We start from the raw sequence: 19,160 nt of genomic DNA on the forward strand, positions 1-19,160 counted from the left end.
GAGTCAGCTTAACATCGGTGGTAGGAAGAATAATGGAATCCCTACTAAAGGAGAAAAATAGAAGAACATCTAGAAACCAAAAATATAATAATGAATAGTCAGCATAGATTTCAAAAGGGAAAGTTTTGCTTGATTTAACTCATTGAATTTTTTGAAGAGGTAACACAGACAGTAGACAAGGGTAGTGCAGTAGATGTAATTTATCTAGATTTTCAAAAGGCCTTCGATAAGGTGCCACATAATAGATTAATGAATAAGGTCAGAGAATGCGGAGTATGGGGACAAGTAGCAGAATGGACAGCTAGCTGGCTTCAAGACAGAAAGCAGAGAGTAGGGATAAAGGGTAGAAGGTGGGAAGTGTTGTTTCTCAAGGATCAGTGCTGGGACCACTGTTGTTCACAATTTATATTAACGATTTAGACTTTGGAATCAAAAACACAAGCTCTAAATTTGCGATGACACCAAATTTGGGGGGACGATAGTCAATACTGAGGAGGACTGCAATAAATTACAGGAAGACATTAATAAACTTGCAGAAGGGGCATATAATTGGCAAATGAATTTCAACACATAAATGTGAGGTATTACATTTTGATAGGAAGAATAGGGAGGACACTTGTTACTTGGAGGGTGCGAGTCTGGGTGGGGTAGAGGAGCAAAGGGATCTCGGAGTACAAATACACAAATCACTAAAAATAGTGACAGGTTAACAAGGCCATAAAAAAGCAAACAAGGCACTTGGGTTTATTTCTAGAGGGATAGAATTGAAAAGTAGAAGTTATGCTAAACTTGAATCGAACCTTGGTTAGACGACACTTGGAGTACTGCATACAATTCTGGTTGCCATATTATAAAAAGGATATAGGGGCACTGGAGAGGGTGCAGAGAAGATTTAAAAGGATGACACTAGAAATGCAAGGGTATACCTATCAGTAAAGGATGAACAGGCTGGGTCTCTTTTCTCTTGAAAAGAGAAGGCTGAGGGGTGACCTAATAGAGGTCTTTAAAATTATGACAGGTTTTGATAGAGTAGATACAGAGAGAGTGTGTCCACTTGTGGGGAAGAGCATAACTAGAGGCCATCAATATAAAGTAGTCACCAAGAAATCAAATAGGGAATTCAGAAGAAACTTCTTTACCCAAAGAGTGTTGAGAATGTGGAACGCACTACCACAGGGAGTGGTGAGAATGTATAACTCGCTACCACAGGGAGTGGTTGAAGTGAATAGTATCGATACATTTAAGGGGAAGTTAGATAAGCATATGAGGGAGAAGGGAATAGAGGGTTATGTTGATAGAGTTAGGTGAGGAAAGCCAGGAGGAGGCTCAAGTGGAGCATAAATGCCAGCATGGACTGGTTGGGCTGAATGGCCTGTTTCTGTGCTACATATCCTATGTAAAACTGGGTGTCTCTTCTGATGATACGTTAATATAAATCCATTTCTACCCACTTTAGAAGCCAGCCTGTGGCATCCCAAAACCATGTGGCTAAGAAATGCTAACTATTTTAAGGACTAATTTTACAACTCTGTTAAATAATGTAACAACGTGAACCTTGCATTACCTTCCCCTGGAGGGATGTATATATCAGTCCAGTTGCTTTCTTGATAACTGCCGTTCTCAGGCTCCACCAATGCCTTCACTCTGAAAGTGATGCCTTGGTTTAGGATCACCACTTCTGTACGGGTCAAAGATGGATTTATTTCTCTTCCCTAAATAAAAGTAATAAACAATGCATAAGCAGGACTCTGGGTTACATCACCACACCAATTCAATTCACATCTCCAACTATCATGCAGAAGCTGTACAAAGACCTGGTCAGTCCGCACCGAGAGTACTGGGTCCAGTTCTACTCAGACTACACCTGGAGTACTGGGTCCAGTTCTAGTCAGACTGCACCTGGAGTACTGGGTCCAGTTCTGGTCAGACTGCACCTGAAATACTGGGTCCAGTTCTAGTCAGACTGCACCTTGAGTACTGGGTCCAGTTCTAGTCAGACTGCACCTGAAATACTGGGTCCAGTTCTAGTCAGACTGCACCTGGAGTACTGGGTCCAGTTCTGGCCAGACCGCACCTGGAGTACTGGGTCCAGTTCTGGCCAGACCGCACCTGGAGTACTGGGTCCAGTTCTGGCCAGACCACACCTGGAGTACTGGGTCCAGTTCTGGCCAGACCGCACATGGAGTACTGGGTCCAGTTCTGGTCTGACCACACCTGGAGTACTGGGTCCAGTTCTAGTCAGACTGCACCTGGAGTACTGGGTCCAGTTCTGGTCTGACCACACCTGGAGTACTGGGTCCAGTTCTAGTCAGACTGCACCTGGAGTACTGGGTCCAGTTCTAGTCAGACCACACCTGGAGTACTAGGTCCAGTTCTAGTCAGACTACACCTGGAGTACTGGGTCCAGTTCTAGTCAGACCACACCTGGACTACTGAGTCCAGTTCTGGCCAGACCACACCTGGAGTACTGGGTCCAGTTCTGGCCAGACCGCACCTGGAGTACTGGGTCCAGTTCTGGCCAGACCGCACCTGGAGTACTGGGTCCAGTTCTAGTCAGACTGCACCTGGAGTACTGGGTCCAGTTCTGGTCTGACCACACCTGGAGTACTAGGTCCAGTTCTAGTCAGACCACACCTGGACTACTGAGTCCAGTTCTGGCCAGACTACACCTGGAGTACTGGGTCCAGTTCTAGTCAGACCACACCTGGAGTACTGGGTCCAGTTCTAGTCAGACCACACCTGGACTACTGGGTCCAGTTCTAGTCAGACTACACCTGGACTACTGGGTCCAGTTCTAGTCAGACTACACCTGGAGTACTGGGTCCAGTTCTAGTCAGACTACACCTGGAGTACTGGGTCCAGTTCTAGTCAGACTACACCTGGAGTACTGGGTCCAGTTCTAGTCAGACCACACCTGGAGTACTGGGTCCAGTTCTAGTCAGACCACACCTGGACTACTGGGTCCAGTTCTAGTCAGACCACACCTGGACTACTGAGTCCAGTTCTAGTCAGACCACACCTGGAGTACTGGGTCCAGTTCTAGTCAGACTACACCTGGAGTACTGGGTCCAGTTCTAGTCAGACCACACCTGGAGTACTGGGTCCAGTTCTAGTCAGACTACACCTGGAGTACTGGGTCCAGTTCTAGTCAGACTGCACCTGGACTACTGGGTCCAGTTCTAGTCAGACTACACCTGGACTACTGGGTCCAGTTCTAGTCAGACTACACCTGGAGTACTGGGTCCAGTTCTAGTCAGACTACACCTGGAGTACTGGGTCCAGTTCTGGCCAGACCGCACCTGGAGTACTGGGTCCAGTTCTGGCCAGACCGCACCTGGAGTACTGGGTCCAGTTCTGGCCAGACCGCACATGGAGTACTGGGTCCAGTTCTGGCCAGACCGCACATGGAGTACTGGGTCCAGTTCTGGTCTGACCACACCTGGAGTACTGGGTCCAGTTCTTGTCAGACTGCACCTGGAGTACTGGGTCCAGTTCTGGTCTGACCACACCTGGAGTACTGGGTCCAGTTCTAGTCAGACTGCACCTGGAGTACTGGGTCCAGTTCTAGTCAGACCACACCTGGAGTACTAGGTCCAGTTCTAGTCAGACTACACCTGGAGTACTGGGTCCAGTTCTAGTCAGACCACACCTGGACTACTGAGTCCAGTTCTGGCCAGACCACACCTGGAGTACTGGGTCCAGTTCTGGCCAGACCGCACCTGGAGTACTGGGTCCAGTTCTGGCCAGACCGCACCTGGAGTACTGGGTCCAGTTCTAGTCAGACTGCACCTGGAGTACTGGGTCCAGTTCTGGTCTGACCACACCTGGAGTACTAGGTCCAGTTCTAGTCAGACCACACCTGGACTACTGAGTCCAGTTCTGGCCAGACTACACCTGGAGTACTGGGTCCAGTTCTAGTCAGACCACACCTGGAGTACTGGGTCCAGTTCTAGTCAGACCACACCTGGAGTACTGAGTCCAGTTCTAGTCAGACTACACCTGGAGTACTGGGTCCAGTTCTAGTCAGACCACACCTGGACTACTGAGTCCAGTTCTGGCCAGACTACACCTGGAGTACTGGGTCCAGTTCTGGTCTGACCACACCTGGAGTACTGGGTCCAGTTCTAGTCAGACCACACCTGGAGTACTGGGTCCAGTTCTAGTCAGACTACACCTGGAGTACTGGGTCCAGTTCTAGTCAGACTGCACCTGGACTACTGGGTCCAGTTCTAGTCAGACTACACCTGGACTACTGGGTCCAGTTCTAGTCAGACTACACCTGGAGTACTGGGTCCAGTTCTAGTCAGACTACACCTGGAGTACTGGGTCCAGTTCTAGTCAGACTACACCTGGAGTACTGGGTCCAGTTCTAGTCAGACCACACCTGGAGTACTGGGTCCAGTTCTAGTCAGACCACACCTGGACTACTGGGTCCAGTTCTAGTCAGACCACACCTGGACTACTGAGTCCAGTTCTAGTCAGACCACACCTGGAGTACTGGGTCCAGTTCTAGTCAGACCACACCTGGAGTACTGGGTCCAGTTCTAGTCAGACTACACCTGGAGTACTGGGTCCAGTTCTAGTCAGACCACACCTGGAGTACTGGGTCCAGTTCTAGTCAGACCGCACCTGGACTACTGAGTCCAGTTGTAGTCAGACTACACCTGGAGTACTGGGTCCAGTTCTAGTCAGACCACACCTGGACTACTGTGCCCAGTTCTGGCATTGACATTCAATATTGCAAACCCTATTGATTTGAGGAGTAAATTATAAGTACGACCATTACCCCAAATTTTAATTATCCCTCCACCAACAGAGCCCTTACAGGCAGTGAGAGGAGAGCAACGAGTAGGGTTCACCAAGTAAGAAGGAAGTGCTATAAGGAAGCAAACCGATAAGCCAGGATGATGCAGCCTTGAAAAGAGGATGTCTGATAGAAGTCCTTATCAAGGTACATGAGCTACTAAAGGGAGAGCCAAAGTAGAACCCGGGACAATATGGCAGGGCTAGAGGGCACAGGTTCAGGGTGGAGAAAGGCAAGCTAAGGACAGATGATCAGAAGTATTTCTTTACACGGAGCCAGATCAACAGTTGGACTGGATTACCAGGGAGAGTAGTTGAGACCAGGACATTGGGATCATTTAGGAAACACTTGGATGCTGCCAGGAGAAGATGGTAGGGTTGGCATTCTGGTGGGATGCGATCAAATGGGCTAGAGGGGCTTTTTCATCCAAACCTACCGGTGAAGGATACAGAACTGAAATTACATTTGATACACACAACCCAATGGAAAAGGCAAACAATGAACATTTCAACTTACCTCCCACTCAGCACCATCGTATTTAAATGAACTTTCATATCTGACGAGAAGGTTGGTGGAATTTTCGAGATCACTTGGTGGTTTCCAGGCCCAGGTGTAATTAATAAAACCAATCCCCTCCAATGTCACAGCCAAGTGAGTTGGGGATGGGAGAATCACTGCAATGCAACCACAACAATCACTGTACATGTCCACGTCTCACCCAAACATTAGACAAAGAAGTAGCAGGCGGAGAAAAGCAGCCAGCAACAGAAGATGATTGGCCTGCTGAGTTTTTCCAGCATTTTCTATTGTTATTTCGGATTTCCAGCATCCGCAGTATTTTGCTCGACCTCTCTCTTCAGCAGCACCGACGCACTCTATCTCAAAGCTGTCTGCTAAGACTCGATTTCACAGCCACATCATTTTCCTCAGCAACTGTCTCCGGTTCTGGCTTATTCCACGTGGATTCCAATTAAACTTCCAACCTTCGTGTTTCGGATCCACCCAGGATTACAAATATCTCCAAGATATTCATCGTTCCTCGAACTACTGCTCTCGCTGCCTCTTGAGATCCACGCTCAACGCCATGCGGCACCACATGAACACTCTCAACCTCTCTCTTCAGCAGCACCGACACACTCTATCTCAAAGCTGTCCGGGTCCAGTTACATTTCATCCTTCGACTCATCCAACGCTTCAACAAAAAACTTTTTTTCTTCCTTTCCGATGTAAAGGATCGCAAGCTTCATCAACTCTTGAACACCAACGCCCCTCCAGAACCTTCTTCCCCTTCATTTTCCTCTGATCCCCTTCTCCCAATCTCACCCCCTGCCGCGTTTTCGCTATCCCCTCTGACCTTCCCCTCTCTGACCCCGAACGATCAGTCCTCAGCAAAGGCCTGAGCTTCTTCCCCTTATGCCCCTACCTCAGTGAATTTCAAGCTCGGCACGATGTTGAGCTCTTTTTCCGCCGCCTTCATCTCTGTGCCCACTTCGCTGGCCAGGAGTCTTCCCCCCGCATGGCTGACCCTTTCTCCCGCTTTCAGAATTCTCGTTCTACCTGGACCCCTCCCCCTGGCCTCTTACCCTCTCTAGCTCTTTTCATTGCTAACTGCCGCCGTGACATCGGCCGTCTCCATTTCTCTGCTCCCCTCACTCACTCCAACCTATCTCCCTCTGAACTTGCAGCACTCCATTCTCTCAGATCCAACCCCGACATTGTTATTAAACCTGTTGACAAGGGTGTTGATGGTACCAAAAGTCAGCCTGATTCATGAAACTGTTCACTAGTTTTAGTGATCATATAATCAGCTAATTTCAAGCCTGCTCCTCTTTATAAAGCCGACACTGATTCAGTTCTTGCGATTTATTCTCAACGGCTGGGCCCGCCTCCTCACAGAGGCCCACAGCTCTCACTCAGTTTGCAACGAGTGCTCCCTGCCAGTCGAGCCGATTCCTCGCCCTGTGCCATCCTCTCGACACATGATCAGAGCGTCTGCAGGACCCTTCAAACATGTGCCTGAACGTGTTCACGCAAACACGTACGATCCCACGGTGCAGCTGTTACAGAACATGCCAGTGGGACAGTGCGGCGGTGAGTCGTGCTTCCAGCAACATCCCAGCATGTGCAAGGGCGCTCGTGCTCTCACTCACTTGGCCAGCCTGCTGACGGCTTTAAAAATTGCCCAGCACTAAGTGGCAAATAGTGGCCAGCTGTTGCTGCAGAGTTCCCAGAATTGGTGTGAGAAGCAAGCACACCATCTCACCGATATCTGTAAGTAAATACCTGTTTCTTAAAAGCATTATTAAAACACTTGCAGCACTTTCATATTATGAGCATTTTACAGTATTGTAATTTAGATGGGGATCCATGATTACTGATCCATTTGAAAAGGGGTCTGTCAACCAAAACAGTTTGAGAACCAATGTCCTGCATTGTAACAGTCAAAAGTACTTCATTGGCTGTAAAGCGCTTGGGGACATCTGGAGGTCATGAAAGGTGCTGTATAAATGCAAGTCTTTCTTTAAAGTGATAATGACCCCCTTACTATCTACAAGGCGATACCGCAATGAAGCTTCAGGGAGAGGTATCGGGCTGTTTTCTGAGGCTGAGGTTATTTCACAGCAGTTTAAGATGTGGTACGATGCCAACCACTGCTCAAACACGTCACAGTTCTGTAAAGTGCCATATATTGTCTGTTCCTTGTGTACATCCAAACAAAATTACTTCAAATCAAGGGTTCAAAATATAAAGAATCCACAGCTATTTGCCACCCATTTCATAGAATCATTCCGAACTTCTTGTGATTGTCACACCTCATTAACGTGGAACAAGATGCTATTCTACACATCAACAATGCAATATTTAAGGCAACAACACTATGCACCAGGCCCTGTTCACCCATCATCCATATCCTCATTGGTTCCTAGTCCCCCAACGACTCCAATTTAAAATTCTCATCTTTGTGTTCAAATCCCTCCATAGCCTCACCCCTCCCAATCTCTGTAACCTCCTCCCATCCTACAATTCCCCCCCCCCCACCTCTCTCCTTTCCTCCGACCATGGCCTCTTGTGCCCCTCTCATCTTTGTGTTCAAATCCCTCCATAGCCTCACCCCTCCCTCCCTTTGCTCCACCATTGGCGGCCATGTCTTCAGCCGTCTAGGCCCTGCGCTCTGGAATTCTTTCCCTAAATCTCTCCGTCTCTCCACCTCCTTTAAGATCCTCCTTAAAAGCCACATCCCTGACCAAGCTTTTGATCACCCCTCCTAATATCTCCTTCTTTAGCTTGATGTCCATTTGTGTGCGGTCTGTGTTTTGGGCCATTTCTCTATGTCAGAGGTGCTACATACACACACAAGTTGTCCTTGTTATGGAGTAGATTTGTGCCTTTTCCAGCTGAGTGTTAAGCATTGTCTGGACAGAGCATAGAAAGGAATATCTGGCTGGGAGGATCGCACACCCCTTATAGAACTTGCTGGATTTTCCTTCCATTCCTCGTGGAAGTTCATTAACAAATCTGTTTCCTCCAAGTTGGTCACAGAATCTTAGGATCTCACAGCACAGAAGGAGGCCATTCAGCCCATTGTGCCTGTGCCAGCTCTTTGAAAGAGCTATCCAATTAGTCCCACTCCCCCTGCTTTTTCCGCATAGCCCTGTAAATTTTTCCTTTTCAAGTATAGATCCAATTCCCTTTTAAGTGTCACTATTGAATTTGCTTCCACTGCCCTTTCAGGCAGTGCATTCCAGATCACAACAACTTGTTGCATAAAAAAATGTCTCCATATCTCCTCTCTGGTTGTTTTTTCAATTACCTCAAATCTGTGTCCCCTGGTTACTGACCCTCCTGCCACTGGAAATAGTTTCTCCCTATCTAATCTATCAAAACCCCTCATAATTTTGAGGGGTTTCGATAGATTAGAGAAACTATTAGATTTTCCCTTAACCTTCTCTGCTCTGAGGAGAACAATCTCAGCTTCACTCGTCTCTCCACTTAACTGAAGTCCCTCATCACTGGTACCATTCTAGTAATTACTCCTATGCATCTATAAATGCTTGTACTATATCAGTCTGTGCTGTAGCAAAGGTTGGCTATTTACGCAGCACTGATTCTGAACTAACTGCAGTGAACAAAAAAATAATGAACAGATAGAAGAGAGGCCAGCCACATAAGAGCAAGAACAAACTAAACACTAATGAGACACCATGGATGAATAAAGCCATGAGGGAAAAATTAAGGATAAGGAAAGAGGCATACATTGAGTACATGGACAGCAGGGGAGAGCATGACAATGGAGAATACGAAGAGGCTAGGAGAGAAGTCAAAAAAAAAATTAGGAAGGCAAAAAGGAACTATGAAATTAAATTAGCAAGGAACATAAAACAAAATAATAAAATATTTTACAGGCACATAAAAAAATGGAAGGTCGGGATGGACAGGATAATACCACAGGCAACAATAGAGAGTTGGCAGAAATATTAAATAATTACTTTGCTGCAGTATTTACCAGGGAGATAGAACAGGTGGACATGACATCAGATGATGAGATTAGTAATGAGATAAGTGCATTTAAAATAAAAAGAGGAGATATACTAAATAAACTAATCAAACTCAAAGAGGATAAAACCCCTGGTCTGAATGGACCACGCATTTTAAAAGAATCTAAGGAAGAGATAGCAGAGGCATTACTACACATAATTAATAATTTGTTAGAAAAAGGTGTAGTGCCAGAGGACTGGAGGATAGCTAACGTAATAACTATATTTAAGAAGGGAGATAGAACATGTCCAGGGAACTATAGATGAGTCAGCTTAACATCGGTGGTAGGAAGAATAATGGAATCCCTACTAAAGGAGAAAAATAGAAGAACATCTAGAAACCAAAAATATAATAATGAATAGTCAGCATAGATTTCAAAAGGGAAAGTTTTGCTTGATTTAACTCATTGAATTTTTTGAAGAGGTAACACAGACAGTAGACAAGGGTAGTGCAGTAGATGTAATTTATCTAGATTTTCAAAAGGCCTTCGATAAGGTGCCACATAATAGATTAATGAATAAGGTCAGAGAATGCGGAGTATGGGGACAAGTAGCAGAATGGACAGCTAGCTGGCTTCAAGACAGAAAGCAGAGAGTAGGGATAAAGGGTAGAAGGTGGGAAGTGTTGTTTCTCAAGGATCAGTGCTGGGACCACTGTTGTTCACAATTTATATTAACGATTTAGACTTTGGAATCAAAAACACAAGCTCTAAATTTGCGATGACACCAAATTTGGGGGGACGATAGTCAATACTGAGGAGGACTGCAATAAATTACAGGAAGACATTAATAAACTTGCAGAAGGGGCATATAATTGGCAAATGAATTTCAACACATAAATGTGAGGTATTACATTTTGATAGGAAGAATAGGGAGGACACTTGTTACTTGGAGGGTGCGAGTCTGGGTGGGGTAGAGGAGCAAAGGGATCTCGGAGTACAAATACACAAATCACTAAAAATAGTGACAGGTTAACAAGGCCATAAAAAAGCAAACAAGGCACTTGGGTTTATTTCTAGAGGGATAGAATTGAAAAGTAGAAGTTATGCTAAACTTGAATCGAACCTTGGTTAGACGACACTTGGAGTACTGCATACAATTCTGGTTGCCATATTATAAAAAGGATATAGGGGCACTGGAGAGGGTGCAGAGAAGATTTAAAAGGATGACACTAGAAATGCAAGGGTATACCTATCAGTAAAGGATGAACAGGCTGGGTCTCTTTTCTCTTGAAAAGAGAAGGCTGAGGGGTGACCTAATAGAGGTCTTTAAAATTATGACAGGTTTTGATAGAGTAGATACAGAGAGAGTGTGTCCACTTGTGGGGAAGAGCATAACTAGAGGCCATCAATATAAAGTAGTCACCAAGAAATCAAATAGGGAATTCAGAAGAAACTTCTTTACCCAAAGAGTGTTGAGAATGTGGAACGCACTACCACAGGGAGTGGTGAGAATGTATAACTCGCTACCACAGGGAGTGGTTGAAGTGAATAGTATCGATACATTTAAGGGGAAGTTAGATAAGCATATGAGGGAGAAGGGAATAGAGGGTTATGTTGATAGAGTTAGGTGAGGAAAGCCAGGAGGAGGCTCAAGTGGAGCATAAATGCCGGCATGGACTGGTTGGGCTGAAAGGATATGTAGCACAGAAACAGGCCAATGTAAAACTGGGTGTCTCTTCTGATGATACGTTAATATAAATCCATTTCTACCCACTTTAGAAGCCAGCCTGTGGCATCCCAAAACCATGTGGCTAAGAAATGCTAACTATTTTAAGGACTAATTTTACAACTCTGTTAAATAATGTAACAACGTGAACCTTGCATTACCTTCCCCTGGAGGGATGTATATATCAGTCCAGTTGCTTTCTTGATAACTGCCGTTCTCAGGCTCCACCAATGCCTTCACTCTGAAAGTGATGCCTTGGTTTAGGATCACCACTTCTGTACGGGTCAAAGATGGATTTATTTCTCTTCCCTAAATAAAAGTAATAAACAATGCATAAGCAGGACTCTGGGTTACATCACCACACCAATTCAATTCACATCTCCAACTATCATGCAGAAGCTGTACAAAGACCTGGTCAGTCCGCACCGAGAGTACTGGGTCCAGTTCTACTCAGACTACACCTGGAGTACTGGGTCCAGTTCTAGTCAGACTGCACCTGGAGTACTGGGTCCAGTTCTGGTCAGACTGCACCTGAAATACTGGGTCCAGTTCTAGTCAGACTGCACCTGGAGTACTGGGTCCAGTTCTAGTCAGACTGCACCTGGAGTACTGGGTCCAGTTCTGGCCAGACCGCACCTGGAGTACTGGGTCCAGTTCTGGCCAGACCGCACCTGGAGTACTGGGTCCAGTTCTGGCCAGACCACACCTGGAGTACTGGGTCCAGTTCTGGCCAGACCGCACATGGACTACTGAGTCCAGTTCTAGTCAGACTGCACCTGGAGTACTGGGTCCAGTTCTGGTCTGACCACACCTGGAGTACTGGGTCCAGTTCTAGTCAGACCACACCTGGAGTACTAGGTCCAGTTCTAGTCAGACTACACCTGGAGTACTAGGTCCAGTTCTAGTCAGACCACACCTGGAGTACTGAGTCCAGTTCTAGTCAGACCACACCTGGAGTACTGGGTCCAGTTCTAGTCAGACTGCACCTGGAGTACTAGGTCCAGTTCTAGTCAGACTACACCTGGAGTACTGGGTCCAGTTCTAGTCAGGCCACACCTGGAGTACTGAGTCCAGTTCTGGCCAGACCACACCTGGAGTACTGGGTCCAGTTCTGGCCAGACCGCACCTGGAGTACTGGGTCCAGTTCTGGCCAGACCACACCTGGAGTACTGGGTCCAGTTCTGGCCAGACCGCACATGGACTACTGAGTCCAGTTCTAGTCAGACTGCACCTGGAGTACTGGGTCCAGTTCTGGTCTGACCACACCTGGAGTACTAGGTCCAGTTCTAGTCAGACTACACCTGGAGTACTGGGTCCAGTTCTAGTCAGACCACACCTGGACTACTGAGTCCAGTTCTGGCCAGACTACACCTGGAGTACTGGATCCAGTTCTAGTCAGACCACACCTGGAGTACTGGGTCCAGTTCTAGTCAGACCACACCTGGACTACTGAGTCCAGTTCTAGTCAGACTACACCTGGAGTACTGGGTCCAGTTCTAGTCAGACCACACCTGGACTACTGAGTCCAGTTCTAGTCAGACTACACCTGGAGTACTGGGTCCAGTTCTAGTCAGACCACACCTGGAGTACTGGGTCCAGTTCTAGTCAGACCGCACCTGGACTACTGAGTCCAGTTGTAGTCAGACTACACCTGGAGTACTGGGTCCAGTTCTAGTCAGACCACACCTGGACTACTCTGCCCAGTTCTGGCATTGACATTCAATATTGCAAACCCTATTGATTTGAGGAGTAAATTATAAGTACGACCATTACCCCAAATTTTAATTATCCCTCCACCAACAGAGCCCTTACAGGCAGTGAGAGGAGAGCAACGAGTAGGGTTCACCAAGTAAGAAGGAAGTGCTATAAGGAAGCAAACCGATAAGCCAGGATGATGCAGCCTTGAAAAGAGGATGTCTGATAGAAGTCCTTATCAAGGTACATGAGCTACTAAAGGGAGAGCCAAAGTAGAACCCGGGACAATATGGCAGGGCTAGAGGGCACAGGTTCAGGGTGGAGAAAGGCAAGCTAAGGACAGATGATCAGAAGTATTTCTTTACACGGAGCCAGATCAACAGTTGGACTGGATTACCAGGGAGAGTAATTGAGACCAGGACATTGGGATCATTTAGGAAACACTTGGATGCTGCCAGGAGAAGATGGTAGGGTTGGCATTCTGGTGGGATGCGATCAAATGGGCTAGAGGGGCTTTTTCATCCAAACCTACCGGTGAAGGATACAGAACTGAAATTACATTTGATACACACAACCCAATGGAAAAGGCAAACAATGAACATTTCAACTTACCTCCCACTCAGCACCATCGTATTTAAATGAACTTTCATATCTGACGAGAAGGTTGGTGGAATTTTCGAGATCACTTGGTGGTTTCCAGGCCCAGGTGTAGTTAATAAAACCAATCCCCTCCAATGTCACAGCCAAGTGAGTTGGGGATGGGAGAATCACTGCAATGCAACCACAACAATCACTGTACATGTCCACGTCTCACCCAAACATTAGACAAAGAAGTAGCAGGCGGAGAAAAGCAGCCAGCAACAGAAGATGATTGGCCTGCTGAGTTTTTCCAGCATTTTCTATTGTTATTTCGGATTTCCAGCATCCACAGTATTTTGCTCGACCTCTCTCTTCAGCAGCACCGACGCACTCTATCTCAAAGCTGTCTGCTAAGACTCGGTTTCACAGCCACATCATTTTCCTCAGCAACTGTCTCCGGTTCTGGCTTATTCCACGTGGATTCCAATTAAACTTCCAACCTTCGTGTTTCGGATCCACCCAGGATTACAAATATCTCCAAGATATTCATCGTTCCTCGAACTACTGCTCTCGCTGCCTCTTGAGATCCACGCTCAACGCCATGCGGCACCACATGAACACTCTCAACCTCTCTCTTCAGCAGCACCGACACACTCTATCTCAAAGCTGTCCGGGTCCAGTTACATTTCATCCTTCGACTCATCCAACGCTTCAACAAAAAACTTTTTTTCTTCCTTTCCGATGTAAAGGATCGCAAGCTTCATCAACTCTTGAACACCAACGCCCCTCCAGAACCTTCTTCCCCTTCATTTTCCTCTGATCCCCTTCTCCCAATCTCACCCCCTGCCGCGTTTTCGCTATCCCCTCTGACCTTCCCCTCTCTGACCCCGAACGATCAGTCCTCAGCAAAGGCCTGAGCTTCTTCCCCTTATGCCCCTACCTCAGTGAATTTCAAGCTCGGCACGATGTTGAGCTCTTTTTCCGCCGCCTTCATCTCTGTGCCCACTTCGCTGGCCAGGAGTCTTCCCCCCGCACGGCTGACCCTTTCTCCCGCTTTCAGAATTCTCGTTCTACCTGGACCCCTCCCCCTGGCCTCTTACCCTCTCTAGCTCTTTTCATTGCTAACTGCCGCCGTGACATCGGCCGTCTCCATTTCTCTGCTCCCCTCACTCACTCCAACCTATCTCCCTCTGAACTTGCAGCACTCCATTCTCTCAGATCCAACCCCGACATTGTTATTAAACCTGTTGACAAGGGTGTTGCTGTTGTTGTTTGGTGAACCGACCTCTACCTAGCGGAAGCTGAACGCCAACTCTCCGACACCTCCTCCTACCTCCACCTGGACCATGACCCCACTACCGAACATCCAACCACCGTTTCCAAGACTGTCACTGGAGATCTTCCCCTCACGGCCGCCAACCTCATAGTTCCCCAACCCCGCACAGCCTGCTTCTACCTCCTTCCCAAGATCCACAAACAGGACTGCCCTGGTAGACCCATCGTTTCAGCCTGTTCTTACCCCACCGAACTTATCTCTTCCTATCTCGACTCTATCTTTTCTCCCCTTGTCCAGTCTCTTCCCACCTACATCTGCGACTCTTCTGACGCTCTCCGCCACTTTAACAGTTTCCAGTTTCCTGGCCCCAACCGCCTCCTTTTCACCATGGACGTACAATCACTCTACACCTCCATCCCCCACCAGGATGGCCTGAGGGCGCTCCGCTTCTTCCTTGAACAGAGGTCCAACCAGTCCCCATGCACCACCACCCTCCTCCGCCTGGCTGAACTAGTTCTCACATTGAACATCTTCTCCTTTGACTCCACTCATTTCCTCCAAATTAAAGGTGTTGCTATGGGTACCTGCATGGGTCCTAGCTACACCTGCTCGGGTCCCCTCCCTCACCTCTTTTTCCGGTACATTGATGACTGTATCGGTGCTGTTTCCTGCTCTTGCTCTGAACTAGACAATTTCATTCACTTTGCCTCCAATTTCCACCCTTCCCTCACCTTCACATGGTCCATCTCCGACTCTTCCCTTCCCTTCCTCGACTTCTCCGTCTCCATCTCTGGGGATAGGTTATTGACCAACATTCACTACAAGCCCACTGACTCCCACAGCTACCTGGACTACACTTCCTCCCACCCCGCCTCCTGTAAGGATGCTATTCCATTCTCTCAGTTTCTCCATCTCCGCCGCATCTGCTCCGACGATGCCACCTTCCACACCAGTGCTTCCGACGTGTCTTCCTTTTTCCTCAACCGAGGATTCCCCTCTACCGTGGTTGACACGGCCCTCAACCGTGTCCGTTCTATTTCCCACACTTCTGCCCTCACCCCTGCCCCTCCCTCCCGGAACCACGATAGGGTTCCCCTTGTCCTCACCTTTCACCCCACCAGCCTTCATATTCAACGGATCATCCTCCGCCATTTCCGCCACCTCCAACGTGATCCCACCACCAAACGCATCTTCCCCTCCCCTCCCCTTTCAGCATTCATAGGGACCGCTCCCTCCGAGACACCCTAGTCCACTCCTCTATCACCCCCAGCACCCCTTCCCCTTCGCCCGGCACCTTCCCGTGCAAGCGCAGGAGATGCAACACCTACCCTTATATATCCCCCCTTCCCACTGTCCAGGGCCCCAAACACCCCTTCCAGGTGAAACAGCGATTTACTTGTACTTCTTGCAATCTAGTATACTGTATTTGCTGCTCACGATGTGGTCTCCTCTACATTGGGAAGACCAAATGCAGATTGGGTGACCGCTTTGCGGAACACCTCCGTTCAGTCTGTAAAGGTGACCCTGAGCTTCCGGTCGCCTGTCATTTTAATTCACCGCCCCATTCCCACTCGGACCTCACCGTCCTCGGGCTCTTGCATTGTTTCACAGAAACCCAGCGTAAGTTTGAGGAACAGCACCTCATCTTCCGATTAGGCAATTTACAGCCTTCCGGACTCAATATCGAGTTCAACAATTTCAGCTCACAACCTCGGCCCCTGTAACATTTTCATATATTTTTTATCCACACCTTTGTTTTGTGCCCTTCCCCCTTTTTTCTCTCCCACATGGCAGCTGTCTCTCATTCTGCCAGCGCGTTTCACACTTCACACTGCATCCATTTAATAAACATCTAGAGCCGTCTTTTGTCTCTTTACTAGTCCTATCACCATCTCGTCTCACCTCGTCTTGAATACCTCTTTATGTCTCTTCACTTCTCTTTTGTTCTTTCATCCCCATTTCCCAGCCCCCAAACTGGCCTTTTAATCTGTTTCATTTCCTGTGTTTTCTCTCAGTCCTGACAAAGGGTTTCGACCTGAAACATTGGGCTGAAAATTCAGTAGGGTTAGCGCCCATTTTGCGGCGCTAGAGGGCCTAGCGCCGCAATGATAGCCGTTTCTGAAATTCACTTCGGCGCTGCCATCGGCGTTAGCCGGTTGCGCTGCGCCAGCACCGATGACGTCATCGGTGTGCGCAGCGTCCCGGTTGCCGTGGCAACGCGCCCGAACGCCGAAATTCAGTTGCGGCCGCCTCGCCCGTGGCAGCCGCAGCTAAGACTCTGGCAACCGAGTCTTACACAAGTTAGCGCCGGCGCATTAAGGTCGCGCGGCGGCCGGCCGCTTTCCCGCCGGTCGCCTGCCCGCACCTCCCTCCCCGGACTCCTCCACCGCCCCCCCCGCGGATCAGATGCATCTGGCCTGCAAGCCCGGCACTTGTCCGAGGTGCCGGGCTCATTTTTGAAAAAATCAAACGGCCAGCGATCGGGTGAAGGCAGCGCCTCCTTAACGGGAGGAGGAGGCCTGCACTTCCCCAGCCTGCCGCACCGCATCGGGTGCCGCAGCGCCGGATTAGCGCCGCAATGCGGCACTCAGCGCCCATTGGGAGGCACTCACGCCCGCCAGTAGCGCCGGCAGCCGTCTGGGCGTGGCGCTACTGAATTTTTGGCTGCGCGCAAGGGAATTAGCGCCGGCGCTAAATTTCCGGCGCTAAAGCCCTGGCGCGGCATCAACTCAATTTCTAGGCCTAAGACTCTGGCAACCGAGTCTTACACAAGTTAGCGCCGGCGCATTAAGGTCGCGCGGCGGCCGGCCGCTTTCCCGCCGGTCGCCTGCCCGCACCTCCCTCCCCGGACTCCTCCACCCCCCCCCCCGCGGATCAGATGCGTCTGGCCTGCAAGCCCGGCACTTGTCCGAGGTGCCGGGCTCATTTTTGAAAAAATCAAACGGCCAGCGATCGGGTGAAGGCAGCGCCTCCTTAACGGGAGGAGGAGGCCTGCACTTCCCCAGCCTGCCGCACCGCATCGGGTGCCGCAGCGCCGGATTAGCGCTGCAATGCGGCACTCAGCGCCCATTGGGAGGCACTCACGCCCGCCAGTAGCGCCGGCAGCCGTCTGGGCGTGGCGCTACTGAATTTTTGGCGCGCGCAAGGGAATTAGCGCCGGCGCTAAATTTCCGGCGCTAAAGCCCTGGCGCGGCATCAACTCAATTTCTAGGCCATTGACTCTATTTCTCTCTCTGCGGATGTTGCCTGGCCTGCTGAGTTTTTCCAGCATTTTCTGTAGTTATTTCGGATTTCCAGCATCTGCAGTATTTTGCTATTGTACAGAAGACGATTGCCTGGCTTTGGGAATGGCATCCGTGGTGGCTCAGCTCTTGGCTGGTGAGACAGCAGTATCAGCAGTTCGAAGGTATCAGCCGTGGCTCAGTGGAAGCACTTTCGCCTGAGTCAGACAGTTGTGGGTTCAAGCCTCAGAAATCTTGAGCACAAAATCTAGGTTGACACTCCAGTGCAGTACTGAGAGGGTGCTGCACTGTTGAAAGTGCCGCTTTTCAGATGAGATGTTAAATCTGCTCTCAGGTGGATAGAAAAGATCCCAATGCATTATTTTGAAGAAGAGCAGGGGAGTTCTCCCCAGAGTCCTGGCCAATATTTATCCCTTAACCAAAATCACTATAAAAAAAAACGATTATCTGGTCATTATCACGTTGCTGTTTGTGGGATCTTGTTGTGCACAAATTAGCTGCTGTGTTTCCTACATTACAAGTGAGTTCCCTCCAAAAAATAGTTAATTGGCTGTAAAGCACTTTGGGACATCCCAAGGTTGTGAAAAGCATTGTATAAATGCAATTTCTTCTTCATTGTGCATGAGAGCACAAATAACACGTCATTATTTGCCCTGTACATACTTTCATTCCTGAACAATATTCACAGATGGAATATATATCTTGTGCTCTCATTCTCGAGGTTTCCAAGCACACAGGCAAAATGCTTAGATGTAACAACATCTAGGAAGTTGGTAGATTTACTCCTCCCCCTGGCTTTGTCTTCCCCAAAGCAGGCATTCCATTTGCACAACTTAGCCTTAGTGAACCGAGCTGCTCAGCAGGTTTAAATGTCATTGCTCTCCCTCTCTCACCAGCTGCCAACAAGGAAATATTGCAGAACCAAGCTCTCACAACCTCAGGACGTCCTAAAGTGCTTTAGAGCCAATTAAGTACTTTTGAAGTGTAGTCACTGTTGTAATGTGGCAAATGTCTTAGCCAATTTGCACACAGCAAGCTCCCACAAACAGCAATGAGATAAATGACAAGATAATCTGTTTTAGTGATGTTGTTAAAGGGGGTGCAGGAACAGAGAGACCTGAAGTTGATGAGACTGTTAAAAAGACTGTTAAAATGGGATCCTTGGCTTTATTAATAGAGGCATAGGGCAGGATTTTCATTGGGCCATGGAGTCAGGATTGGAGGCATGTGGGGGGTTAAAATCCCCAAATCAGGGGTCCCGACCCCATCCCGCACCCAACCCGCCTCCATGCCAGTTTCAAAGGAGACGGGTACCTGCCCCGCACTGAGACCCGCCTACCCGAGGTGGGAAGAGATTAGTG

The 19,160-nt window shown here is 48.5% G+C and overlaps 1 protein-coding gene across 2 annotated transcripts in view; it reads right to left on the minus strand.

Annotated features, from left to right (window-relative positions):
* LOC147124902 (interleukin-13 receptor subunit alpha-1-like) overlaps nt 1–19,160 on the minus strand; it is a 78,196-nt gene that overhangs the window by 47,194 nt on the left and 11,842 nt on the right. For both annotated transcript variants that reach the window (XM_085994639.1, XM_085994629.1), the window contains exons 2-5: nt 13,315–13,472; nt 11,169–11,316; nt 5,321–5,478; nt 1,565–1,712 (exon numbers count right to left, since the gene is read on the minus strand). In XM_085994639.1, coding sequence (XP_085850765.1) covers nt 1,565–1,712; nt 5,321–5,478; nt 11,169–11,316; nt 13,315–13,472 — 612 coding nt within the window. The remainder of the gene's footprint in view (nt 1–1,564; nt 1,713–5,320; nt 5,479–11,168; nt 11,317–13,314; nt 13,473–19,160) is intronic.

This window comes from Somniosus microcephalus, chromosome 1 (assembly GCF_052327205.1).
Source record: "Somniosus microcephalus isolate GS21.2 chromosome 1, FLI_Smic_1.0, whole genome shotgun sequence".
Taxonomy (NCBI): domain Eukaryota; kingdom Metazoa; phylum Chordata; class Chondrichthyes; order Squaliformes; family Somniosidae; genus Somniosus; species Somniosus microcephalus.